This window comes from Talaromyces marneffei, chromosome 2 (assembly GCF_009556855.1).
Source record: "Talaromyces marneffei chromosome 2, complete sequence".
NCBI lineage: Eukaryota > Fungi > Ascomycota > Eurotiomycetes > Eurotiales > Trichocomaceae > Talaromyces > Talaromyces marneffei.
The window spans coordinates 3,481,086-3,507,843 of NC_072349.1; the positions used below are offsets into that span (position 1 = coordinate 3,481,086).

The following is a 26,758-nucleotide window of genomic DNA, read 5'->3' on the forward strand; positions in this document are numbered from 1 at the left end:
GGCTCGTCAACCGAGGGAGATAACCTAAAAGGGTATAATGAGTTATGAGTCAGCCAAGGGCCTGATGTACGTAAAAGACAGTATTCTGTCTAGGAGGATCCAACATCTTCTTCACTGTTCCACACACCTTTCCCTTCTTCATTGTCAATAGTCAGCCTGGAAAACAGCATATCGCAAGTCCAAACTTTTACCCTCGAGGCTCAATGGCCAGTAGTCGCGTTCCAGAGGGAAGATGTGAATATCTCACCTCCACGAGATCGTCGTCCAAATCACGTACCATTCCTCCAGGTCGTATACACAATCTCAGTTTAGGGGGTATTGGGGTCTCAGCGCCCATAGCAGGATATCTCGGGGCACTGTTGCTCGGCGCTTTCCTGAAAGGACGGAATATTAGGGGTTCTTTGTATTCCTACAAGCCTCGTATACCCGTCAAGTGTTGTGAAAGTTTAGTATAACTGACAGCAGACTTTCTATTGTAGGGCTGGTATGGGTTTTGCCGCCGTTATTGCTCTAGGAATTTCGAGTCCCTCAAAGAAGCCCCTCGACTAGAGTGGAGGGATTGATTATATTGGATCGGTACTGGGAACATGCTCATTGATCGATGTACTGCTAGGCAGATTATTGCCAGTAACTCTGTTCGCCGAAATCAGCAGGGTATTGCTGACTTGATCATTAGCACGATAATCTGTATGGGAATAGTTTGGGCCTGGTCTTTGTTTCTATTATTGAGGTTCAGATTGCGCAGCGTTCTGGGGGTAAGATCCTGTGTTATAGAGCGATACTTTACTTTGGTGTTGCTGTTAGTGCAGTTGCAATCGTGCCGGATATATATTTTTATTCGAAGAGTGAAGGATGACTGTGAAGTGGCGTAAGAAGGACCGCGAGCTAATGGATGAGTTCGAGCTCACTCAACACGGTGAAAGGATGGGGGTGGATTGATGCAACACAGTAGACTCCATCCAGCATAATAGTGCTTGAACGTGTCATCATTCTGGGGGAAGTCCAGGCTGGAGCAGACTTGAGACCTCAACAAGAATATGGTAGTTGTTACTCCTCTATGTGGATATTGGCTGTGAATGTGCTTAGCCCAATTTGTCCGAGATCTTCTTTCGTAGTAGCCGGAAGGTGCTCCTCTCTGGTTGATTGGGACACGAGTACTCCTAACTGTACGCTGCAAAAAAAAGGGTTGTTAAGATGCAGAAAACGTATTATAGTTTTTGATTTCACTCTTAGAACCACTGATTTTGCGACTTGAGTTCAAGCGACTGATGCAACTCCTTGAAAAACTATACCCATCTGAGCGTATCACATACAATAGAGCTTTCTATTACTGGTAGTACGCCAACGGGATAATATGCATCTAACACAAAACTATCAGCTAATGAAAGGCAAGAAGCTATCTTTAAAAAGTAAACAGGACACTCAAGCCAAAAGAAAAGTAGAAAGGAGTGTAAAAAAAGATAAAAAGTTAAGCTCCGACACGGGGAATCGAACCCCGAGCTGCCCTGTGAAAGAGGGCGATGTTACCGTTACACCATATCGGATTTCCGATATGCTTTATTTTTATTTTTTTACTATATAAATAATTAATACTCCGATTTTTATCAGAGCATACGAATTCCTATTGAAGCCACACTCATTCATAAGGTCTTGGCCTATTTGTGCAAATGAAAGTATTTCTTTGGTTTCTAGATAGAGGTGTCCACGCTCAACGCCTATCACCAAATCTGGAGGAAGCACATAGTTGCCTTTAGGTAAGCCAGTTGCTCGAACCGTACCTAGGTACTACTGTAAGCATGCCAGGCCAACTGTATATCTGTGGCAACAATGATTATTGCAATATATACGTCGAATAACAGATCAATATACAGAAATTGACTTGAAGAATGCCGCGTTTTCAAACCCTTCAACCACCTTCGCAACGGGCGTCGCCGCAATCACATCGGGGGCCTGCGATTCCCGCTGCAAATATCGCAGATATGCTCCAGTGCATGATTTCCACGCATCTCTCACTTCTGGACTGGTGTTCTGCCCTTCCCAGACCCAGATCTTCTTTCCAGTGTCAAAGATGAAGACGTCATTGCTATCCAAGTCCGATACTCGGATAGAATCACCCTCCTTATCCAATTTGAATTGAAACCGACCGGACTCATCAAAGACAATTCGAAGCAATCTCGGCGGTCTTGCAGCAGCAGATGGTGCAGCACCTCGAATCGGCCGTCCAGTACGATACGAAGACTGCGCAGCATCCCCTCCACCCAACAGATCAACAACTATCTTAGCCCTAGCCTCCGTCTGCGACAAGACTTCAACATCAATATGCTTCGCAAGCGTCAAATCACTAACTACCTGCGCAGCCTTTGCTTTTTCCATGGGGCTTGAATCCTTTCCCTGCCACACCCAGATCTTATTATCCTTTTCGAGCACAAAGACATCTGCATCATCCAGGCTTTTCCATGTAGGCTCTACCTCATGAACAACAACCGAGTGGCCATGTGCTGCAGCAGTAGGTTGGGTAAAGATCCGAAGCAATGTCGTATGACCGGTCAGTTGTTGCTCGGTCTCAACATGATGGAACCCAGAGCGCACCCCTCCCTTTCTGATGGACAGTCTTGGGAAAAGACTCAAAAATTCCTCCGATGGATGAAGCTGCGTTTCGCGGTGCTGGGTAGCAATCCCATGCAAGTACTCATCCAATTCTACAGTCTTGTAAGCCGCAGTTCCGGCTTCATCCTGCGTGGTCTTTGCGCCGAGCCAGAAGAAGATGTCATGTGCCAACCTTTCCGGCTGATTTCCTGCCCGGGGAATGATGTACGAATGTAGGACAATGTAACTATCCCCATCATAAAATTGACCATATAATTGCGTCGGCCAGGGGACGACGTGGAAATCCTCAATGCGCCATATCCATAGACCCGGCTGAGGGCCGATTTGAGTGTTGTTCCAGGCGGGCTCTGTCGCGGCGGAGTTGTATTTAACTTTGTGGTCGATGTCGGTGCCGATGCGCCAGATGTTGGTGTCTTCAAAGTTGAGTTGGTCGGACATTTTATTCTGTTTTATAGGTACTGGTTAATTGAGGGATGAATAGACAGGTATGAGGCATGTGGTGATGTAAAGACTAAGATAGATCTATGCGGGACCTGGACGTTGTTTCTTATGCCTGCGGGGTTAGCCCTACCGTACCGTTCTGAGTGAGAAGTTATTACATCCATGATTGTTCTCTTTTCTACCGACATCAAGTGTAGATTTTCATGAAAATGGCCACGTATTTCAATCTTGGGCATGCTCTCAACGCTTTCTAGCTATGCGAACGTAGCAGATCTAACTTTCTTACTACAGTACAGAATCTACAGATTCGCTGAACGTTGCAACCTACAGGGAAGTATTACGAAAGGTCGGTCTGGGCTGCGCCTGGTCCCTTCTTTGCGACAACTCGGATTACTGCATACATCTCAATCATTACGTGGTAACTATGTGACAGGATCTCGGACGTCTTTCAAAACAGTCAATTGATCCGATTCTGAATTGCACCCGGTGTGAAATTGTGAAACTGCCTTAGAAAATGAAGCAGATTAACGGACGGACCCTCTACACCAGTCAAGACCATGCACCTAATCAAGCCAATCCAACCGCCCAACGGTCGATGGCCGGCATGGATGATCGATCATTGGATAGAGCTGAAATCTTGAAACTACCAAGACCAACAGAGATAGAAACTGTTGAAAACGCTAAGATCAACGCGGTATGACCGGGCCCGGTCCACATCGCGGGGGCCAGCCAACGCCAAAAGTTTTTTCGGAGGCGCGAGCTCAAGATAGAAGACAACCCGAACCGAAACGATGATAAACTAAACTCGATGTGAACAGTATGTCCGATCGAGTGCATGTCGTTCAATTCAATGGGTATGTGCGCAGTTATTTTTATTCAAGTATCATAATCCTTCCATATTCTGTTTGTTAGGATTGGCAGTTACCTATGGCCGTTGAACATCTACATACGGACTTCTCCGTGATGACGGACTATATACAGCTCTGAGGGTTCATACGAGATTGATGTATTTCCGGGAATTCGTCTAGAAGAGGAATATAAGCAAATCCTTTGGATGAGAACAATGTCGATCTGATGCCCCACTGTTTATTGTTCGGAATATAAGTAAAGATGTCATGCCTGAGGAGATATAAGTGTTTTGTTGACTTTGTATCTAGAGAGCTTGTCAATTGCAACTTAGGCAAACCTATCAGAATTCAGACAAGATGGCTGCAGGGAGTAAAATGATCGATACAACCGAGCACCCCATCCTCATCGGATTGGTGCTCATCGGCCTCTTCTTCATCATCCGGAATCTCTACCTCTCCTTCCGATCCCAGCAACGAGCCAAAGCACTCGGCTGCCTGCCAGCTGTACATGGTCCATCCGGACCGTTTGGCATCGGATTTTTCCTACAAGTCGCCAAGGCAGCTCGAGAAGGAAGACGTATCCAATTACATGATTCTCTTTATAAAACCTACGGACCTACCTTTAATCAAAAGACTCCAAGCAATGATGTCTTGTTCACCATTGATCCGGAGAATATTAAAGCTATTTTGACATCTCAATTCAATGACTTTGGGCTTGGTCACCGCGCAAAAACTTTCTGGCCATTGTTGGGCGATGGCATTTTCAATGCCGATGGCCAGATGTGGTCGCATGCTAGGACGTTGTTGCGTCCTCAATTCACAAAAGATCAGGTATATTCCCTCTATTCTACCTAGGTATAAATTTATCTAAGAGTCCTCGACTAATTAGCATAGGTCGCCGACCTCCAACTCATGGATGAACACATCACAGACTTTCTAGCCAAAATCCCCAAAGACGGCTCCCTCTTCGACATCCAACCCCTTTTCTTCTCCTTCACAAACGATTCTTCCACCCACTTTTTATTTGGCGAGTCCCTCGCCAACTCCAAAAATGCAGCTGGACGCAGCGACGCAGCCGAATTCGGTCGCGCATTCGACAAATCCCTTGAATGGATCAGTCGGCGCATAAGTGCACAGAAACTTAGTTTCCTCGTTGACGGAAACAAGGAATATACTTCTGCCTGCAAATATGTGCACGACATTGCTGACCATTACGTCTGTATAGCTTTGGAGTCGCGCAAGAACACCAAAGTCTCTGACCGATATGTGTTTTTGCAAGCGCTTGCAAATGATACTCAGGACCCCAAGGTGTTGAGAGATAATATCCTCAATTTGTTGATTGCGGGTCGTGATACGACTGCTAGTCTGTTGAGCTCGGTTTTGTTCTATCTGTCCCATGCCCCGGCCATATGGAAGCGTTTACGCCGGGAAATCATCGATGAATACGGTGATGCAGCTCATCCAACTGGCGAAATCACTCACGCCAATATCAAGAATATGCGATACTTGAGATATGTTCTCAACGAGGGTAAGCCCCCGTTACCCTTATTAAGAGTTTGGTCAAGTGCTAATGGTTACAGCCCTTCGTCTCCTCCCCCCAGTCCCCATCAACAGTCGCATGTCATTCAGAGATACATCTCTCCCCCGCGGCGGAGGTCCCGATGGCAAGGGACCCATCTTCGTTAAAAAGGATACCGTCATCCCATTCAGTCTGTACAGAATGCACCGACGAACTGATATCTGGGGTCCGGACGCCGAGGAGTTTAGGCCTGAGCGATGGGAAGAGAATGCTTCTTCAAAGACATGGGAGTATATCCCGTTTAATGGTGGGCCGCGTATTTGTCTTGGCCGTGAGTATCCACTTAATCTCCATAACGTATATAGTATAATGAGACTAACTGGGTTGAAGAACAATATGCCCTCATCGAGGCAAGTTACATGCTTATTAGATTGGCGCAGAATTTTGATACCCTTGAGAACGACGGGGGGAGCCCAGTGCCTGATGCAAAGGTGGATTTGACATTGACGCATCGGAATGGTGTGCATGTGCGACTGTTCAAGATCAAAGCATAATCTATGAAATATACATATTTGTAGTTTATAATGCCCGTTTATGATCTGTTTGACCGTTAGAAAGTAGGGCCTCGGCATCTCTATGGAAATAAGATACGTGGTAATCTAATTACGGTATTTCAAAAGCTTCATCCAATAACCAAGCTTGAAACTTAGCAAATACGGTAACAATGAATACGTGAAAATTACAGTTAGCATCCCGAAGTCGAACGGGCCAACGATTCTCGCAACGATTCTCCATTTCATTGCGCTACATCGCACGCCCAATCTTCTCCAAGGAGAAGCTGACAAGGAAAAATGGGCCGCCACGAAGAAATAGTCAAAGAAATATCCCGCGTAGTCAGCCAATTCCACAAACTAAACCAACCATACCGCATCTTCCACGGCTCAACAAACAGCACCCGCCCCAGGCTCGGAGCAAGCCAGAATTTCGTCGACATCAGCAAGCTCAACAATGTCCTGCGCGTGGATCGCAGCTCCAAAACTGCGGCCGTCGAGCCCAATGTGCCCATGGACAGGCTTGTCGAGGCAACCCTCAAACATGGCCTTGTGCCGCCTGTAGTCATGGAATTCCCGGGTATCACCGCCGGCGGAGGATATTCGGGTACGAGTGGTGAATCGAGTTCCTTTCGGCATGGATTTTTTGATCGAACGATCAACTCCGTGGAAATGGTCCTTGCGAATGGCGAGGTTGTCAAGTCTAGTCCCAACGAAAAAACGGATTTGTTTCGTGGCGCCGCTGGTGCGGTGGGAAGTCTCGGAATCACGACGCTGATCGAACTGAAACTTGTCGAAGCGAAGAAATTCGTCAAAGTGACTTATGAGCGCAAACCCAGCATCAGAGCTGCCATTGAGGCGTTGGAAAAGGAAAGTGCAAACCCGGACAAGGCGCCGTTTGAGTATATTGATGGTATTCAATTCTCGCCAGAGCATGGCGTGGTTATCAAAGGCGAATTGACCGACGAGCTACCGGCGGACATAAAACCTCAGACGTTCAGCAATCCCTGGGATCCCTGGTTTTATCTGCATGTGGAAAATATCACAAAGACGCAAGAAGTTGTGACTGAATACGTCCCGCTAGCCGAGTATTTGTTCCGCTATGACCGTGGTGGATTTTGGGTCGGCGCATCAGCATTCAAATATTTTCGTTTTGTGCCCTTCAGCAAATTCACGCGCTGGTTCCTGGATGACTTTTTGCATACCCGCATGCTCTACAAAGCGTTGCACGCCAGCGGCGAGTCAAACCGGTATATTGTCCAGGATTTGGCGCTGCCTTACGAAACAGCTGAAGAATTTATTGACTACACTACAAAGACATTCAACATCTGGCCGTTATGGTACTGCCCGCTCAAACAATCGCCCACACCAACCATGCACCCACACAACACCGACACAAAACATACAGGCCGTTTACTAAACATCGGACTATGGGGTTTCGGGCCCTCGGAATCAGCCGAGTTTATCGCTAAGAACCGTGATCTAGAGCACAAACTGAATGATTTGGGAGGCATGAAATGGCTGTATGCGCACACATACTACCCCGAAGACGAGTTTTGGAAACGGTTTGATCGCAAATGGTATGAAGCATTGCGCGAGAAGTATTTTGCGACGGGGTTGCCGAGTGTATGGCACAAGGTCAAGGTTGTGCCTGGCAACAGCAACAGCAGTAAGGGTTTAGTGTCTTATTGGCCCATTGGTGGATTCTTGGGGATTTGGAAGGCGATTGCGTCCAAGGAGTATTTTAAGCATAGGAATGCGACTTGGAGGACGAGGAAATAAACCCCTATGAAAGAGTTCACCTTGCTACTGAGGGGAGCATGTGGATATAGAGTGTATCATCATGTATTATAGAACTTTAGAATATATCATATCGGTATCTATCAGACGGACTTGGCCTATTCAACCGGTGAACCCCGGCTTATTTGTGTATTGTAATCGGGTAAATTTGTTACACGGTCCGTAATAAATTACGTCAGGGACAGCTGTTGCCCGGCCCGTAAAGAGGCTGTTTAGCGTCCGCCGTTCCCCTTGCCCCGCATTTTTATGGGCTGTCAGCGTAATTGTGTTACGGTAATATTGAATGCATGGAGTAGCCCCGCCCTGCAAGAAATGTCGATGTTGCGTTGAGTGATTTTTGTACTTATTCTTCTCCTCTTCACTTTCTTTCTATTGCCTGAGTACTAATAGACGAGGCTATACACAGAATGGCCGAAAGCGTGCTCAACGACATCTCGCATCGGAGATTCAATCCTCTCCGCGGCTCATACATTCTGGTGTCTCCTCACCGGACCAAGAGACCATGGCAGTACGTTATATCAACCCGTCTGGAAGACTACGTGCCATACTGACAGAAGAAAAAAAAAAAAACTAGAGGACAACAAGAATCACCATCAAAAACGACTCTCCCAGAATACGACCTGGCATGTTACCTCTGTCCTGGAAACACTCGCGCCCAGGGTGACGCCAATCCGCAGTACAAAAACACCTTTGTCTTTGTCAATGACTACAGCGCCGTGAAGGAAGAGCAGGCAGATTACCAGCCAGAGGAGAAAGGTGCTCCCCTCCTTTCTCCTCTCTCGCACCGCGAATGCGAACCCAACTGACCAACATGCAGGCGCAGAATCATTCTTCCTTCGCGCCGAGCCTGTCGTCGGCAAATGCTACGTCCTCACCTTCTCCTCCGCCCACAACAAAACCCTTGCAGATTTATCTGCTGCAGAGATCGTCCCCGTAATCGACGCCTGGACAGAAATCTATACCTCTCACTTATCACCCAAAAACCCCCTCGCCGCCGTTGCGCCGGCAACCCACTTACCCCCCGAGGCGCCAACCGCGTCTCTCACCAAACCTAAGTCGCAATATCGATATATGCAAATCTTCGAAAACAAGGGTGCCGCCATGGGATGCTCAAACCCACATCCGCACGGTCAGGTGTGGACAACCAGCAGTCTACCTGAAGAACCAGCCATTGAACTGGAACAACTCCAAAAATACCGCTCAGAACACCGTGGTAGCCATATGCTGGGAGACTACGTCGCTCTTGAATGCCAAAAGCAAGAGCGCATCGTCTTCGAGAATGATGGGTTTGTGGTTCTTTGTCCCTGGTGGGCGACGTGGCCATTTGAGACTATGATTATTTCCAAGACCCATAAACGCGCGCTTGTAGATTTGAATACCGACGAAAAAATGCAGCTGGCGGAGGCGATTGCGGAGATTACGCGACGATATGATAATCTATTTGAGACGCATTTTCCGTATAGTATGGGGATTCATCAGGCGCCGTTGGAGGGGACGGAGGAGGAGGTTGAGGCGTCGTGGTTGCATTTGCATTTTTATCCGCCGTTGTTGAGGAGTGCGACTGTGCGAAAGTTCTTGGTTGGGTACGTCTTTTCTCTTTTCTGTTTCTGTGTGTTGGGAGTGAGTGATGATGCTAATGGATGACATAGATACGAGATGATGGCTGAGCCTCAACGAGACATCACCCCCGAACAGGCGACGACAAAACTGCGCGCTTGTGGTGGAGAGTTGTATAGGAAGAAGCTGTAGACCATGTTATAAGTATACCACATAATGAATTTCATCTATACCGTATGCATATCTTCACATTTTGTTCAACAGCATTGCTCCCATACACCTGACCCCCCCGGACCATATCCTATCGAGTCGATCGATCAATTAAGCAAGATAATACCCTCTCTCCAACCCCATCCACACCAAAGCCCCCGAGGCAAACAAAAACGGAAATACAATCCGGCCCCTGAACTCCGCAGATCCGTACACAAGCCATTCCGTCGTGAAATGTACCAGCGCAATTCCATATGTCCAAATAGCCATATCGTATGCCACGGGGTTGTGGATGTTGTATGCGGCGTAGGCGCGGATAACAGCAGACACGAACGTCCACGTACCGAATGTGCGTGCAGCGAGCGGTGTGGAGGGGGATTTATTGTTGGTGCGACGGGAGCCAATGAAGATTTGAGAGTGGTATAGAGGGCTGAGGTAGGATTGGGCGGAGTTTGCGGCAGAGATTACTGATACCTATATCATATCATGTCAGTCGGTGTCAGAGTGTTGTTGATGCAGGCCAGGGGAGGGGGAGGGGGTGGCGTACGATCAGTAACCAAGCTGGCAGCCAGCCCTCGTCTGTGTTGAGACGGAACTGGTCGAGGATAGATGATGCCATTTTTTATCGTGAATATCTTGCGATAATGTTCAGACCTTAGAGCCAATCGAGTGAAGTTGGACAGAATTGAAGTCAACAAAAATAAACTATCAACTAAACACGGATGGCCAATCACATGCGCACCTCCCGGATTGAGCTAAGAGCTCAACAACTTTTCGGGCTTAACGGGGTGCTTAGCCGAGATTTTTACTTTCCTTTTTCACTCCCTCCTTGCTTCGTCTCCGACTCCGTTCCCGGTGACTGGTCTATTTCTTATATTTGACAGAGATCCATCTTTTCGGGTTGATCGGAGTGTTTCTTCTTTCTTATTTTCCTCGCTCCTTCTTCCTTCCCTAGGTGGTAGTTTTGGTGGCAAACATGACGTTCCAACAACAAGCCATGGAGCAACTCAACCTCTACCTCAACAAACTTGCCCATTTCAGGGCTGCAGACATGTCGCAACTACAAACGGCGCTGGTCTTCGGATTGGGGTTTGTCGGAGGTGTCTGGCTGCTTACGCAGGTCCTGACTTTTGTCAGAGTCTTGTTGAGTCTGTTTGTTCTTCCGGGCAAATCTGTACGTGCCCCTCTCCCTTTTTTAGTCGAAACGGCAGTCATGCTAATTGTTGTATAGCTACGCACATTCGGTCCCAAGGGTAGCTGGGCCCTTATCACCGGCGCCTCAGACGGTCTAGGCAAAGAATTCGCTCTCCAAATCGCCCGCGCCGGGTTCAATGTTATCCTTGTATCCCGCACCGAATCGAAACTGGTCTCTCTCGCCGACGAAATCAAATCCAAAAACCCAGCTACCCAAACCAAGATCCTAGCCATGGATTTCGCACAAAACAAGGACTCGGACTATGAACTACTCAAAAGCCTTATCAATGGTCTCGACATTGCAATCTTGGTCAACAACGTCGGCAAGAGCCATAGTATCCCCGTGCCCTTCGACGAAACTCCTGAAGATGAGATGAAGGATATCATTAACATCAACTGCCACGGCACCCTCCGTGTCACAAAGCTCGTTACACCGGGTATGATTGAACGCAAGCGCGGTCTTATCTTGACCATGGGCTCATTCGGCGGCTTGCTGCCCACCCCTCTCCTGGCCACCTATTCCGGCAGCAAAGCCTTCTTGCAATATTGGTCCAGCGCTCTAGGCGCCGAACTCGAACCGTACGGTATTACAGTGCAACTCATGCAAGCCCACTTGATCACATCTGCCATGTCCAAGATTCGTCGCCCTACGCTCACCGTCCCCACACCCAAGGTATGGGTCAAGGCAGCATTGAGCAAAATCGGTTGCAGGGGCGGTTCCCCCCAATTTTTCTATTCTTCCAGCCCTTATTTTAGTCATGGGTTGATGGCGTGGTTTATTACTTGTGTCATGGGGGTGTGGAGTAAGACGGTGCTTCATATCAATCATGATATGCATGTGTCGATTCGGAAGAGGGCGTTGAGGAAGCTAGAGAAGTCGAAGACGAAATAAACGCTACGCCTATGGGCTAGACTTGCGCGGACAATTTGGGGGTTTCAACAGCATGATGCGGGCTGCATGGAGTTTGTGGTTTTGCTGTCCTTTTTCAACGGTTAATTCTTTAATTTATTACTATAACCCCAACTGACCCGGGGCATTATTATGCGGTCCTGATAATGAATGAATACTATTATTTTTATTCACTTACACTCCCAAGTGTAGTCAATGTGTTATTGACTTCTTGGCTGTTCGCCTACCTTATTCTGCTTGACTAAGTAGCTACATTGATCTGTTGTAATATGTCTGTACTCACAGAGTACAAGATCTAATCATCAAGCCAACGGATAGAAACGACGGGTAGCTGCTATCTTATACAGCACATCCACCGGCCTTTTCCTGAATCCATGTTACTACGCTACGCCTATCTCATCTCTAATTGCGGAGGTCGGATACCGGATGCCGGAGCTAGTATGGTGGCATGATCTTAGGGCAGACGATAACGATATTGACGACAAGCCTCCCGTTTATCGTGTTCGGAAAGCTTGGTTCCGGTTTATCGATATTTATCAGATAGTTTCCTTCAGAAATTCGATTAGAAGACCGCTGCTCAGGCTCTGAAGTCGGAGTCATACCTTGGAGGAAGCCCCTGCGTAGGCATGGATACGGGATTACTCCCCTGTTACCTAACTTAGTTGGTAGTTTTCTATGTCACATATTTTACTCTGATACCCTCGCTGTACTACATATGTTAATGACCACTGCAAAGCGTTTAATAGCTGTGGAAATATTGAACTCTACAAGAAGATCAAAGACTTCCAGCATGAAGACAAGCTGAATTGTAATTCTCCTCTATTGATGTTTTTAGGATAACGAAGTGACCGCCTCAAAATATGGCTATACAATTCGGGGGACTACTTACCCCCCCCAGGCATATTAAATGGACTCAGGATGTCTCTCATTAGGCTAGATACGGAATAATCAATCTTCATACGACTACATGCGCACATATGGTCGCGGACAAGTTGAAACTGTGTTGAAGCCTCAATATTAGATGTTGGACCGGTCTTACAACTACGATGAAGAGTAAATTCAAACATAGTCAGATACGATGCATTAGTAATGGTCCTTAACCATCATTGTGCAAGTCTTGCTGACGAGATATTCGTCAATAGCAACATCTTTACCGCTCTCCTTTCCCCATCCACTATCCTTCATTCCGCCGAAAGGTGCTTCAGCAGCAGAACTGTTTCCCACGTTCTATGATCATTATTAGTACCTATTAGATGCTAAAAAGGCAAGGAGTGCATACGAGTCCAATCATCCCAGCTTCCAGATTCTCCATCATCCGCCAGATGCGGTGGGTGTTCTCCGTAAAAACGTAGCTTGCAAGACCATACGGAGTGGCGTTTGCCCGATCTGTAATCTCTTGCTCCGTCTCAAATAGGTAAATTCCAAGAACTGGACCGAAGACCTCTTCATGGGTCATTATCATTTCGTCGGTCATATCGACTAGGATGGTAGGCTTCATGAAAAACCCTTTCGTCAGGTCTTTGATATTGTCCTTGTGGCATCTCGTACCAGTACCAAGAACAATTTTAGCACCTTTTCCCACTGCGTCTGCGACCAAATCTTCCAAGCGATCCAAACCACGTTCAACAGTAACAGGTCCCATGGTAGTATTGGGATCTAGCCCATGACCAACCACGAGTGTCTTCGTCTGTTTGATAATTCGTTCTATAAAGTCTTGATAGATAGCGCGCTCGACATACACTCGATTTGCCGTGACGCATGCTTGTCCAGCATGTCTCCACTTGAGCGCAAACAGTTGATCGATAGCAAGGTCCAAGTCTGCATCGGCGAAGCAGATCAAGGGGCAGTTTCCCCCAAGCTCGCAAGTAGACTTTTTCAGATAATCAGCACAAAGACGAGCGATGATTTTGCCAACACGAGTACTGCCCGTAAAGGTCACTTTCTTCACTAAGGGGTGAGTACACAAAGATTGCGCAACCGCGGGAGTGTTCTCAAGACTGGTCGTCAAAACGTTAAACGCCCCCTTGGGAAAGCCAGCCCTCGTGGCGAGATCGGCAAGACACAATGCTGTCATCGGGGTCTCTGGAGATGGCTTCACCACGATTGTGCACCCTGCAGCCAAAGCCGCACTGACTTTTCGTAGCACGAGTGCTATTGGGAAATTCCATGGCACCAGTGCTGCAGCAACGCCTATAGGCTGTTTGATGGTAACTGTTCGTCGATTATCCGCAGCACTCACTAATGTAGACCCTCGGATCCTATCTGCCTCTCCGGCAAACCACCACGTGAAGCTAGCACCATAGTCTATCTCCCCGAATGCCTCGGTAAGAGGTTTACCAGTTTCGTAAACCAGGATCTTGGCCAAATCGTCTCTTGCGGAGAGAATAAGTTGATGCCATGTGGAAAGAAGTTGAGCGCGCTTTCTAGGGTTTGTTCGGGAATACAGTTGAAAGGCTACATGTGCTTTTTGCACCACGTTATCGACGTCTTCTGGAATGCAATCGGGACATGTAGCCCACTTCGTGCCTGAACCGGGGTCTTCGATGGTAAAAAAATTGCCTGAAAGTGAAGAGCACCATTGACCATCGACATAGCATTGGTTGTGAAGCAGTGTTTGATCAGATAACTCAAACGGGATTCGCACTTGACGAGTCCCACTATTCGTGCTGTGTGAATGATGAGACATTCTCGGAATATAGGTTTCATGTGAATTTGTGCTGGTTGTGAGATTGAGATAGCTGGCGTTTTACTTAGGTAATGTACTGGAACGGTTGAGAGCTGTATTTCTTACTCTCTTGGTTATGCAAATAATCCGAAACTGAGATCAGTTGATGTAGAAAAAAAAGATTCCAAAGGCTAAATCCACGATTAAAGCGTCTCGCCCGGAATGTAAATCGTTTATGTTGTGGCACCCTCCGGTTGTCCTGAGAAGTGGCGCAATCCGAAGGAGCAGATCATGAAATGATTTTCTCGAATAGGGCAATAAAGCAGGCATTTTTACATAGTTTACTAGGGTAAACTGCTGATAATCCGCCCCCCTGCAAGATTTGTACCAATCCATTTAACACACCTAACACACAAGCAGCCATGACTGCAAAGGAAAATCACGGCACGACCGTGTACAAAAAATTGGTCACAGTTGCCGTGGCATTTTGGGTCTCTGGTGTGTTTTTTATTCCTCCTTGACAATACCAACTTGATGCTGATCATGGGTTAATAGACATACAGTTATTCCTCGTCGATAGTAGGGAGTACTATTGGCCAGCCAGGATGGTACTCATTCTTCAATTTACCAGAGTCTGGCGAGCCAGGATACACAACTACCACGACCGAGGCCATTGCGATAGCGAATGGATTGTGCAGGCGGCGCTGTCGGTAGCCTTTTTAGTTAACTAGTTAGTTAGCACAAGAGGATTCTCCTGTTACTCCTGTTACGTAAGAAACCAGAGAACTTCTAAGTTAACTCTATATAACGTTCAGACGGTTAGCGAGCTGCCTAAATGGGCTACCTTTCACGCTGCTTTGAGCGGCTCACTAACCGCCAAGCCCTGCCAAGAGCAAGCTTCCGTGCGACCTCCCTTCTTGCCACGCACCTCTCCCTTCCCACCACGCCCGTTTTCCACGCCATTATAAGATCATGTGACTGTGGCCTGGGACCTGGCAAAGCCCTAATGACTCAGCGCTCAGTTTCTGGATCACTCAGGATTGTAGTCTTCCTGTTTCTCCATCCTTATGGCTTCGAAGGGTGGATTCGCAGGCTAGGAACTCAGACGAGCTGACCTCTTCTATTATTAATTATGAATGGCTCTGTTCTTCTTTCGTCTCGTCAGTATGGCTCTTCTTATAATGAGTCTCCACCCTCTTCGACCGACTTCTGTTTCTTTTATTCTTTCTTATACCCTTCCCTCCTCTGCAACTAGCCCCCGGCTTTGCAGGCACTGCTTCCTGATCACCTAGCATGGCTCTCTCTCAATGTGATGGTAGGATGGCCGTCAGCACCTTGGACGATGAGAGTGACAGTGAGGCCAGCTCCGTTCTGAGCCAGATCTTCTCAGACAACGGGTCCGACGACGAGTCTGCCAGTGATTTGGAGTCAGACAACGAGGAATCAGATGATGAGAGTGATTCAGATGACGATGATCTCCACGATGAAGGTCAACTGTCCGCAGAAGAGTATTTGGCCATAGCGGAGAATCTGAATGTCTCTCAGCTTCGACAGAAACGGTACAGTCCAAATACACAGGATAAGTTGGACGAGACCCGTGAGTACTGGGATAGGTAGGTTACGCTAAGCCCGTTTATATTGTTAAGTGCTCACAAATCTTTCCTCATAGGTACTGCCGGCACATTCACGTGGACCCCGTCCAGCAGTGGAAGCTCATCTCCGACTCCGAAGACACAGTCCGTTTTCTTTGTGCCTTCTTTAGCTGGCGGTGCGATATTCGTCGTGGAAAAAACGGTCGTCACTGCCCCGGGATCAAATATAAGAGTTCGCTTCAGTCATTTTGGAAATGGTGGCATCTTGTTCTGAAGCAAGAGACCTTGTCAGGACTCAGCAAAGATACGATCGTCAAGGTGGAGGATGTAAGTCTGTCACATTTGACTCCTTCTTATTCATTGGTGTAATTTCTGACTTCGGGTAGGTCATAGCACTAGTAGCGACCGAGAAAAAGCTGAAAGAGCATCGAAGGCCAAAAAAGAATATATATATTGAAGATGTATCCGAGTTTGCGCGTGTCCTGTTGTCCACCACCGAAACGAGTTTTGGATGTGGTTGGCGGCGGATCCAACTTCTTTTCTACACTCAGCTCGCTGCTATTACTGCAAGCCGTCCTGGAGCCCTCTTACATCTTCGCTATCAGGACCTGGGACTCAAGCTTATCCGTGATCCGGAAGGAGGCCGACCGAATTTGCTTATTTTTTTGAAGCCAGAATTCACCAAGAAATTTCTTGGGAAGAAAGCCCCGTAGGTATCTCCAAGATTTTCTATTAGGCTGGGCCGCTGACTGACTAGGAACGAATTCAAAATCCCAGAAATCATCTTTGATCCAATACTGGCTCTTAGTCCGCATGTCTGTCTGCTGAGTATGTTATTCCACATCGAGGGCTTCAAGAGAATCACAAAGAATGGTCCCGTACTGGATAATGCACAGAAACTCTATAGCCTCGGCATTGGTGACGGCTTAAATCAGCAGGACCTGAAACTGAAGGACGAAATACTGGATAAATATGTGTTTTGTCAGGTGGAGCGGGAGACAACCGGATATCGGATTGTTTTGGAAAAGCGAATGCTCAGCTCAACATTGCGATCTCAAATGCGTCGTGTTGGCGAAATCACAACATTTGAAGACATTGTTAAACCCTATCTTCTTCGGTATGCGGCAGCCAAAGAGTTCAATAATAGTGGTAAGTGCGTTTCCCTCCCAGTGCGACCAGCCCGCTCACACATAGCGAACAGAGGAAATCTCGGAGGCCCTACAGAATGTCATGATGCAACACTCTGACATTCGAACGTTCATCCAACATTACGAGGTCGATGTTGACGTGGACGCCCAGGGCGTTGTCCGCAAGACAGGTTCTCAAACGCCATTAGTACGATTTGCTTGCTCGCTCAGTGCGTCAATTGATCCGAATCGACCGTACAAGTTGTCTACCGAAGAATCCAGGTCTATTAACGATCTTCCGGCGGTTCGTGCACGGCAGGATACCGTCCAGAGACGGAAACGGAAATGGAACGCTCAAGCAGCCAAGTATGAGCGAGACCGTATAGCCTGCAAAGCCCTCTTTGGCCATCTCGATGAAGGAGCGCTTTCCAAATGCCACCGTCGGCTGCGAGATAAGCTGGAAGTTTCCCACCACCGGACAATGGAAGCGAAGCGACGGCACAACCGAGCGGTTCGTGCACTACGCAATGAGAAGCAACGACAAAAGAATCAACGGATTCGAGAGAATCTGGAGCGTTACCGGAACGAACAACCCGTGATCGACTTGGAATGCCAGCTGGCAGGGTTGATGGTCACTCCTCGGGTCAAGAAGACCTTACAGGACCGGGATTCGATGTCTGCGCAGCATCTGGCTTTCATTGACTGCATGATGGCTATACCAGGTAAAACTCTCGAGGCAGAGTATCAGCGCCGGATTGCGGCAATCGATGCTGGCACTGTGTTTTGCGGTGTGGAAGAAGGCCGGCCCACACGCCGAGGAGCTCAATCTCCTCGCCGACCTGCACCCGATGACGAAGATTCTCATCGTTCTGCTAAACGGCAGCGGGTCGTCGTCAAGGAGGAGACAGATAATGCCCTGCGTCACGCGATCGATTCTGTTCGAGTCACGTCCCGGGAAGATCGACCGACTATCTGTTTCATCTGCGTTGGAAATCCCAATATTCCTCTAAAAGCTCGAATTGCAAAGTACGCAACACCCGGCTCGCTAACCCGGCATTTTTTGCGAAAACACGTGAGTCCACCGTGGTCTTCCAATCGAGTTGTGTGTCATGTGTGTGATACAGCTCCACTACAAGACAAATTGGACCTTCTCAGTCATGCTGAGGATGCCCACGGCACTGTCATCAGAGGACGGATTCAGGAAACGCTGGCTCTAGAACATCGAAAAGTGTATTAATAAGCGCTGCATAGCTAGAATAGCATTTTTCTCTATCAAAATTACTATCTTCGATGCCTAAGAGGAACACAGAGAAATCTAACGAAGTGGTGCAGTGCCGCCTACTCAAACTCCGTAGCAGTACGATATGGGGCAAGGTGTATCTCATGTACATACATATATATATATATGCATTTCATTTCTATTTTGATCCTCGTCTTTCTTTTCCCTCATTTACTTGTTGGTCCGGCGATATATGATGATTTATATTATCTTTGGACGCAGGCAATTATCTTACGATGGAACAACGATTTTTGACAAAGAATCTTATGAGTTTACCTCCCGAACTCACTGCAATGGTGCTCAAAAAACTCCCTGACTTCAACAGCCTCCTTTCAGCGATTCAGACTTGTCGGCAGCTATATTCGTGTTATCGGGATCATGACCGAAGCATTACCACTTCGATTGTTTTGACTGTCTACCAGAGCGCAATTCGCTATGACCGCCAATGTGGACCGTTTCTGGGACGAGGATCAGGTCTAATCATTCAGCAGTTGATCGTTGCAATCAAAAGGGCGTGTGTGAACAGGGATATTATTCTTCAGATGTTCACACGTGCTTGGAAGTTCCTTTACGAGAGAGGACCTGAAGAGCTGCTCATTCCAATTGCAATGGGATTGGCGTGGTCTTTAGAGTTGGATGATCGCAGCCAAGTTGCGATCAAGTTTTTAACACAAGTCTACCACCAACACCCACCGTTTTCCTTTCGGCGCTCAGACCATCTGTGAAACACTATCGTCGCACTGAGCAGTATCAGAGTCTCCTTGTACTTTTGCACCGCTGGAATACCTCCTATACAAACTCAGCAAGGAAAATATGCATTTCTCAAAACCAGAACAGAGCAACTTCTAGAACGTATCTGCCACCGACGAGAAATGCTTCAAAAACTTCCAGCCGCTCTTATCACCCGTGATGGGATAAAATTTTTCATAACCGAGGATCAGCTACAAAATGGGATTCGTATCGAGGAAAACTTGATGTTAGTGAGGATCAGCAGTTGGCCACGTCCCTGGACATTATCTAGCGACACCGAGATAAAAGTCTTGTTGAGGTCACCCCAGGAAAAGTAAGGCGAATGAATCAAAGAGAAGGAAGAATTATATGAGTATCTAGTCGTCCTATGATTCTAAAACGATTGCCCGACTTAGAAGAGCTTTTCGTTCCTCGCAATCGGAGAATCGCAGACTTTAACAACTTTTCGACGGGCAAAAGGCCCGGAAGAGTTTGGAATGACCAGTCTGCTTGGAGGACAAGGACAAATGGCGATCCGTCTCATGTGGTGACATCCTTATGATTGTGTATTAGATTTGATGAAGCGGAAGGCACTCTTCAACGAGCCCTGCGCTTTATGCCAGGCGACCATGAAGTCTCTTATTGAGTGCTATCCGAATTTAAGATTGGTCAATTCCCTGTTGCCGTTGTCCTGTTGCGCAATTCATGTTCCAAGGACTTGCTGTGCCAAGATTATTTGTTCATATAGTTACCTCAGAATCAGACCTCATGATCTTCATCGACTTTCTTTTTGGTCAGGAATGAGAAGCTGAAGTCCAACGGCGCGGCATCCTTACAATGATCATGGCGAATTGTGCAGAAAATAATGCGGCTTCAACTTACAAGAACGGTATCAACTTAGTCTCATCAAGCTCATAAATCCCGAGAATAAAAATTCACTATATCCACTAATTCTGCATGAAACCGTTCCGGCAGCTTTAACAAAGCTTCTCAGGACATCCTGGTTGTATCGCTATTGGCCCATTTTTATCTCGCCGGTAATGGTTCTCCCTTCCGCGTGGAACTTTACCGTAATAACCCGTCGATGCGTGGTAAGCCTGCAATTGACGCAAGCACTTCGCTAAGCGGGTATGCTCGAGGTATTCCGGAGAAGTAATCACATCTGTGTGGCTCATCTGGTATAAAATACCAAGTCATCCCAGGCTCTTCTTTTTGAAAGATATTTGAAAATATTAGAATAGTTACACCATAAATGAAATATTATTAAATCAACTCAAAAAAAGTAACTCGACCTGAAGCATGTCCCATAACAAGCATGCTGTCATACACGGCGGAAGAAGTTGCTCGATACTCAACAGGCAACCAAATGGCATTAGAATCATTGCGAGTCAGCCATTCATTCTTCACTAGTACATGGTTGGGAAGTGCGTCACGTGTTATTGGAGAGATACTGCGAGTACGAAGAGATTCAACGTTGTAACGCCCTTGATTAGTATTCAAGAATTTGCCATCGGGAGAAAACGCCACTGTGTTAACCGAATCAGAATGGCCGTCAAGGGTTTGCATTAGAGTGCCAGTAGCTAGTTCCCAGAGCTTGACTGTCTCGTCGTCAGAGCCTGAGGCCAGTAGCTTGCCATTGGGAGAGAACACCACTGTGTTAACCGAATCAGAATGGCCGTCAAGGGTTTGCATTAGAGTGCCAGTAGCTAGATCCCAGAGTTTCACTGTCTCGTCACTAGAGCCTGAGGCCAGTAGCTTGCCATTGGGAGAGAACGCCACCGTAAGAACCGAATCAGAATGGCCGTCGAGGGTCTGCTTTAGGGCGCTAGTATCTAGATCCCAGAGATTAACTGTATTGTCATGGGAGCCTGAGGCCAGTAGCTTATTATTGGGAGAGAATGCCACTGTATTAACCCAGCCAGAATGTCCGTCAAGGGTCTGCTTTAGAGTACCAGTAGCTGGATCCCAGAGATTAACTGTCCCATCGTCAGAGCCTGAAGCCAGTAGCTTGCCATCTGGAGAGAACGCCACCGTAAGAACCCAACCAGAATGGCCGTTGAGGGTCTGCTTTAGAGTGCCAGTAGCTGGGTCCCAGAGATTGACTGTCTCGTCACGGGAGCCTGAGGCCACAAGCTTGCCATTAGGAGAGAACACCATGGTATTAACCCGATCTGAGTGGCCGTCGAGGGCCTGTTTTAGAGTGCTAGTAGCTGGATCCCAGAGATTGACTGTCTTGTCACGGGAGCCTGAGGCCACTAGCTTACCATCACGCGAGAACGCCACGGTATTAACCCAGCCAGGATGTCCGTCAAGGGTCTGTTTTAGAGTACCAGTAGCTAGATCCCAGAGTTTGACTGTCTCGTCACGGGAGCCTGAGGCCACTAGCTTGCCATTAGGAGAGAACGCCACTGTATTAACCCAGCCAGAATGTCCATCAAGGGTCTGTTTTAGAGTACCAGTAACTAGATCCCAGAGCTTGACTGTCTCGTCACGGGAGCCTGAGGCCACTAGCTTGCCATTAGGAGAGAACGCCAGTGTAAAAACCGAATCAGAATGGCCGTTAAGGGTTTGCATTAGAGTGCCAGTAGCTAGATCCCAGAGTTTGACTGTCTCATCGTCAGAGCCTGAGGCCAGTAGCTTGCCATTGGGAGAGAACACCACCGTAAGAACCCAACCAGAATGGCCGTCAAGGGTCTGCTTTAGAGTGCCAGTAGCTGGGTCCCAGAGCTTAACTGTCTGGTCATGGGAGCCTGAGGTCAGTAGCTTGCCATTAGGAGAGAACGCCACCGTAAGAACCCAATCAGAATGGCCGTCGAGGGTCTGTTTTAAAGTGCCAGTAGATGGATCCCAGAGCTTGACTGTCTTGTCATGGGAGCCTGAAGCCAGTAGCTTGCCATCTGGAGAGAAAACCACCGTAAGAACCCAACCAGAATGGCCGTCGAGGGTCTGCTTTAGAGTGCCAGTAGCTGGATCCCAGAGCTTGACTGTCTTGTCATGGGAGCCTGAGGCCACTAGATTACCATTAGGAGAGAACGCCACCGTAAGAACCCAACTAGAATGGCCTTTGAGGGTCTGCTTTAGAGTGCTAGTAGCTAGATCCCAGATCTTGACTGTCTTATCATATGAACCTGAGGCCATTAGCTTACCATTAGGAGAGAACACCACTGTATTAACCCGATCTGAGTGGCCGTCGGGGATCTCCTGCAAAGTGCTAGCGGCCGGATCCCAGAGCTTGAGTGTCTTGTCATGGGAGCCTGAGGCCAGTAGCTTGCCATTAGGAGAGAACACCACTGCATTAACTGAACCAGAATGGCCGTCGAGAGTCTGTTTTAAAGTGCCAGTAGCTAGATCCCAGAGCTTGACTGTCTTGTCATGGGAGCCTGAGGCCAGTAGCTTGCTATTAGAAGAGAACGCCACTGTATAAACCGAACCGGAGTGTCCGTCAAGGGTCTGTTTTAGAGTGCCAGTAGCTAGATCCCAGAGTTTCACTGTCTCGTCACTAGAGCCTGAGGCCAGTAGCTTGCCATTGGGAGAGAACGCCACTGTATAAACCCAATCAGAATGGCCGTCGAGGGTCTGCTTTAGGGCGCTAGTATCTAGATCCCAGAGATTAACTGTCTTGTCATGGGAGCCTGAGGCCAGTAGCTTATTATTGGGAGAGAATGCCACTGTATTAACCCAGCCAGAATGTCCGTCAAGGGTCTGTTTTAGAGTACCAGTAGCTATATCCCAGAGCTTGACTGTCTCGTCACTAGAGCCTGAAGCCAGTAGCTTGCCATCTGGAGAGAACGCCACCGTAAGAACCCAACCAGAATGGCCGTTGAGGGTCTGCTTTAGAGTGCCAGTAGCTGGGTCCCAGAGATTGACTGTCTCGTCACGGGAGCCTGAGGCCACAAGCTTGCCATTAGGAGAGAACGCCACCGTAAGAATCCAATCAGAATGGCCGTCGAGGGTCTGTTTTAAAGTGCCAGTAGCTGGATCCCAGAGCTTGACTGTCTTGTCATGGGAGCCTGAAGCCAGTAGCTTGCCATCTGGAGAGAAAACCACTGTATAAACCCAACCAGAATGGCCTTCGAGGGTCTGCAGCACCGAACTCCAGGCTGATTCCACTTCTGGTAATTTTCGAATCCAACAAGGGATTCTATCGATAAATGCATTTCTAATTATACTTGTCTTCGGTGCAAAGAAAAGTGCAGATGTGTAGAGCTGAAGAGGCGCCCGGTTCATTATCGAGATATTCTTTTGGATGAACCGCATAGCATCGCTGAGGAATCTGTATATCTCTGTCCTGTTACTATTCTGAATTGATTGTTAGTAGAAGAAATTATCGATTCAACTTGGAAATACATACTACAACAGTCTGTAATGTCTGGACCAGGTTAATACTCTCTGCAATCCTTCCCAAAAGGGCTAATGATTCCAGCCAATGCAAAAAGTGGTCCTGTAGAAACATATGGACAGGATCATTGTCACGAAGACCCATCTGACTTTCTTTCAAATGGTATACCCAGAAGCGGCAAGCATATTGTACATCTGGTGGTAAGTGGCCGGCTAAGATTCTGCCATCGATCCCAGCTCGTAGTGTCCCATGGTCCGGCAGGCTGCATATATTTTCGTGAAGAATCCCCGGTTGGGACAGTCGTTCAAGGCATTTAGCCATGACCATCTTGTGAGTTTCCGTCTCATCTACCCAGAATGAGTTTGTCTGACGTTTTTCTGGATCTACGAGGAAATCACGGAAGGAGACGTGCAACATCCTGATCGGAGAGTCCACAGAGGATGGCACACTCAAAACAGAATGGAGAGACGAAAGCTGCCTCTTAATAATATGGTTATCAATATTAAGCAGAGACGCTAGGGATGATCGTGAGAGAGGCTCAGCGAGGTGAATGATTGTGCCTACAATGCTGCGGAACCTTTCCACCAGTGATCTCTGTGCCTTTTCCGACTGTCTACGGATCAGCTGATTCAGAATTGGAGAGTAAGTAGCATCTAGCTTATCAATCTCTGAGACATTAGCCATTTTTCGATACTCAAGAACTTTTTTCAGCTGGCCTGGCGGGTCTGACCACACGGAATCTTCCACAAACCGGCAAATGGTAGCAGCAAAAATAAACAGCGGAACAGCCATTTCAACCAAGGCCGATAAAACCTCCGAGCCAGGCCAGTCAGGCGGAACTTCCCAGTTGTCTTTTGCGTATTTCTCCTGGATTTGCGAAAACCTATATTTGAAGAAAGTGGTAATATCTTGCCTGATGATAGGTTGCGGTATCTCATGAAGCTCCACATCATCGAGCACTTCTTCCGGCATATCCTTAAATCCAGACCGGATTTGCTGCTCTGGTCTACTAGTAATGAATATCCGCAAGCTTGATGCCCATTTGTCTTTGGTTTGCGACAAAAGGCGAAGCAGACTGTCTGTGTCCTGCGCACATTCGTCTAAGGCATCAATCACTATAATGAGTTGAGAGGCTTCGGGGAGTTGATGCTGAATCTGTAACAGAGGCTGACAGATAAGCTTCTCAAACTGCTCTCCCATCGATTTGTCAGAAACGTTAGGATCAGCATCGATTGCCATTTCGATGTGAGTGATCAGTGACGGATTCCTTTGCAGGAGTTGGGCACAAATTGTGGTAAAAAGCATTCTCATACTACCTCGGTCAGCCTCCCCTCGCTTGAAGAAGAAGCTGGCTCCTAATTTCCCTTCCTTGTATAAGGACTCAGCTACTGTTCGAGAAATTGTAGACTTCCCTGTTCCAGCCATTCCCTTCAGCCAGAACATCGGCTTTCCTTGCATGTTTCCCGCCCATTCTCTGATTTGACGGCGTAAGTCAATTCTGGTTTCTGGATGGCACCTTGGATTTAGACCCTCATCAGAAGAGTCAAAGGTAGCACCTTCAGCATATGGTAATTTTGTCATTACTTTTTCGCGTCGTCGGTCGGTATCTGAGATCTCGATTGTAGTGATTGTCTTTTGAGCTGTTTTATGGACTTCATTTATGATGTTCTTCTCCACTGTAAATCTAGTTAATAGAGAACTTGCAAAGTTCGCCAAAGACTAACCTGAAGAAAGTACATCACTGATCCTCTTTTCAGCTTCAACCTTATTTGGCGGAATGCGAGAGAGGAGGTCCTTTGCATAAGCAGCTGCAGCCATTGCAGCATACCCTTGCCACTCTTTGTTCTTGTGAGAGTCGGAGTAGTCACAGATGCCCCGTATGACCAGACATGGGAAATGGTTCATCAAGCCTGCTGCTTCCATCTCAAAACATAGAACATCTTTCTCTGCTGCAAGTCGATCACGAATCAAAGCATTCTTCATCACCTGGTTTGCCGACGCAATCAAGCCATAATGAATAGCCGGATTATCGTCTTCATCGCTTCGGTCACGTCTGACAACCAACTTCGATTCGTCATTTCCACACACCACTTCACAACTTCTTTCATCATTACCGGGATGGACAATATGTGCCTGATATAATCGATCGCTACTTAGATCTGGTCGCTTGTATTTCTTTCGTAACTTCGGCCGCTTTTCAAGCGCGCTCTTAATCATTTCCTCAAGCTGATGTCCTTCCATCTCATACTTAGCTTTAATGTCACCCATTGCGGCTCTAAGCAGACCGGGGGGTTGGTTCAAGAACCCTGTGGTCCGAAATTCTTGATCCTGTATTGCTTTCCCAAAGTCGTACTGAAATAAACCACCCTTTCCGTTGTGAGGTGCACTGATCACGACGTCGCCGAGCCGGATATCGTGCTTTTCACTTGGGGCACCACCTCCGATGCCAACCATCAGGCCGATCCTGATGTTGGAAAAGCTTCGCACCATATCTCGCGCGACACCGGCTGCAGCCGCTATCCCGTACTCCCCCTCCGGCAGCTGAGCGATCACCACATTATGTTTCCCCATCTCACCCAGCGTGTAAATGTTGTTATCGTTGGCGGATCCATACTCTAGGATTTCATGTTCTCTGTCGAGAAAGGCTTTCGCAGCAACATACTCCGTAGTGATGGCGCAGATCCACCCGACAGTATATTTGGAGGAGTCTCCCATTTCCGGTCGCCGTGGCATACAACCGCGTGTCTTCACATTGGCGAAGTTGTATCCAGATCAAGGAGTACAGGGCGTTCGGCCCAAATGAACACACAGTAGATATCTTGACGACAAGTGGATTGATAAGACTACTGAAAATGAGATGATGGGAGATCATTTCGGTAGTTCAGCCTTGAGGCTCTTCGTCTGACCCCGCCTGCCACGTCACACCTGACTGCAAGACTATCACATTCCATGCATCCAATCATAATCCATACTTCGTATAGTAAGGCAGATTACCTTGTTGGAAAGCCTTTTCTCATCAATTCACATGAAATTGAATCTTCTTACCAATAAGGTACAATTAAATGCTGCACAAGCAGGTCGGCCGCTAAAGAGAATACACAGTACTCATACGCACCCCCTATTCGCTGGCATTTTCATCGTTTCCCGTTTCTTCCCCTTCTGAGAATCCAGCGTGTGACTGAGTCTGGAGATAATAAGAGTGTAATAACTCAAGGTGCGACAGATACCATGACTCTTGACCAAGTCGCAAAAAAGAGTGCTATCTAGCTGTTAGACCATATAGAATCATGACCATTAGGAACTTTTCGTACCTCGAGACTGGGGAGATGTATCCGGCGGCATTTTCGTGAATTGATCCGCCGTTAGACCTGACATGCTGACAAGCTTCAC

At 47.5% G+C, this 26,758-nt stretch overlaps 9 protein-coding genes and 1 non-coding gene across 10 annotated transcripts; 5 read left to right on the forward strand and 5 right to left on the reverse strand.

Annotated features, from left to right (window-relative positions):
* Positions 1-1,473: 1,473 nt before the first annotated feature.
* On the reverse strand, positions 1,474-1,544 carry EYB26_003616. Its single transcript has one exon. It is a non-coding gene; the product is annotated as a tRNA-Glu (tRNA).
* Positions 1,545-1,860: 316 nt separating this feature from the next.
* EYB26_003617 (uncharacterized protein) lies at positions 1,861-3,045 on the reverse strand (the record flags this gene model as incomplete). Its single annotated transcript, XM_054262911.1, has 1 exon — positions 1,861-3,045. The coding sequence occupies one exon, from the start codon at positions 3,043-3,045 to the stop codon at positions 1,861-1,863; it is 1,185 nt and encodes a 394-aa protein (XP_054118886.1).
* A 1,208-nt stretch (positions 3,046-4,253) lies between these two features.
* On the forward strand, positions 4,254-5,969 carry EYB26_003618 (uncharacterized protein; the record flags this gene model as incomplete). The annotated part of the gene is made up of 4 exons (XM_054262912.1): positions 4,254-4,727; positions 4,791-5,424; positions 5,477-5,746; positions 5,806-5,969. The coding sequence occupies 4 exons, from the start codon at positions 4,254-4,256 to the stop codon at positions 5,967-5,969; spliced, it is 1,542 nt and encodes a 513-aa protein (XP_054118887.1).
* A 297-nt stretch (positions 5,970-6,266) lies between these two features.
* On the forward strand, positions 6,267-7,748 carry EYB26_003619 (uncharacterized protein; the record flags this gene model as incomplete). Its single annotated transcript, XM_054262913.1, has 1 exon — positions 6,267-7,748. The coding sequence occupies one exon, from the start codon at positions 6,267-6,269 to the stop codon at positions 7,746-7,748; it is 1,482 nt and encodes a 493-aa protein (XP_054118888.1).
* Positions 7,749-8,173: 425 nt separating this feature from the next.
* EYB26_003620 (uncharacterized protein) lies at positions 8,174-9,515 on the forward strand (the record flags this gene model as incomplete). Its single annotated transcript, XM_054262914.1, has 4 exons — positions 8,174-8,274; positions 8,341-8,522; positions 8,584-9,349; positions 9,416-9,515. The coding sequence occupies 4 exons, from the start codon at positions 8,174-8,176 to the stop codon at positions 9,513-9,515; spliced, it is 1,149 nt and encodes a 382-aa protein (XP_054118889.1).
* Positions 9,516-9,644: 129 nt separating this feature from the next.
* EYB26_003621 (uncharacterized protein) lies at positions 9,645-10,152 on the reverse strand (the record flags this gene model as incomplete). Its single annotated transcript, XM_054262915.1, has 2 exons — positions 9,645-10,007; positions 10,081-10,152. The coding sequence occupies 2 exons, from the start codon at positions 10,150-10,152 to the stop codon at positions 9,645-9,647; spliced, it is 435 nt and encodes a 144-aa protein (XP_054118890.1).
* A 357-nt stretch (positions 10,153-10,509) lies between these two features.
* Positions 10,510-11,619, forward strand: EYB26_003622 (uncharacterized protein; the record flags this gene model as incomplete). Its single annotated transcript, XM_054262916.1, has 2 exons — positions 10,510-10,707; positions 10,765-11,619. 2 exons carry the CDS (start codon positions 10,510-10,512, stop codon positions 11,617-11,619), a joined length of 1,053 nt encoding a protein of 350 aa, XP_054118891.1.
* Positions 11,620-12,720: 1,101 nt separating this feature from the next.
* Positions 12,721-14,323, reverse strand: EYB26_003623 (uncharacterized protein; the record flags this gene model as incomplete). The annotated part of the gene is made up of 2 exons (XM_054262917.1): positions 12,721-12,864; positions 12,917-14,323. The coding sequence occupies 2 exons, from the start codon at positions 14,321-14,323 to the stop codon at positions 12,721-12,723; spliced, it is 1,551 nt and encodes a 516-aa protein (XP_054118892.1).
* A 1,272-nt stretch (positions 14,324-15,595) lies between these two features.
* On the forward strand, positions 15,596-18,258 carry EYB26_003624 (uncharacterized protein; the record flags this gene model as incomplete). The annotated part of the gene is made up of 5 exons (XM_054262918.1): positions 15,596-15,915; positions 15,972-16,221; positions 16,281-16,603; positions 16,652-17,043; positions 17,096-18,258. 5 exons carry the CDS (start codon positions 15,596-15,598, stop codon positions 18,256-18,258), a joined length of 2,448 nt encoding a protein of 815 aa, XP_054118893.1.
* Positions 18,259-20,292: 2,034 nt separating this feature from the next.
* Positions 20,293-26,083, reverse strand: EYB26_003625 (uncharacterized protein; the record flags this gene model as incomplete). The annotated part of the gene is made up of 3 exons (XM_054262919.1): positions 20,293-23,328; positions 23,381-25,044; positions 25,093-26,083. The coding sequence occupies 3 exons, from the start codon at positions 26,081-26,083 to the stop codon at positions 20,293-20,295; spliced, it is 5,691 nt and encodes a 1,896-aa protein (XP_054118894.1).
* Between the last annotated feature and the right edge of the window lie 675 nt (positions 26,084-26,758).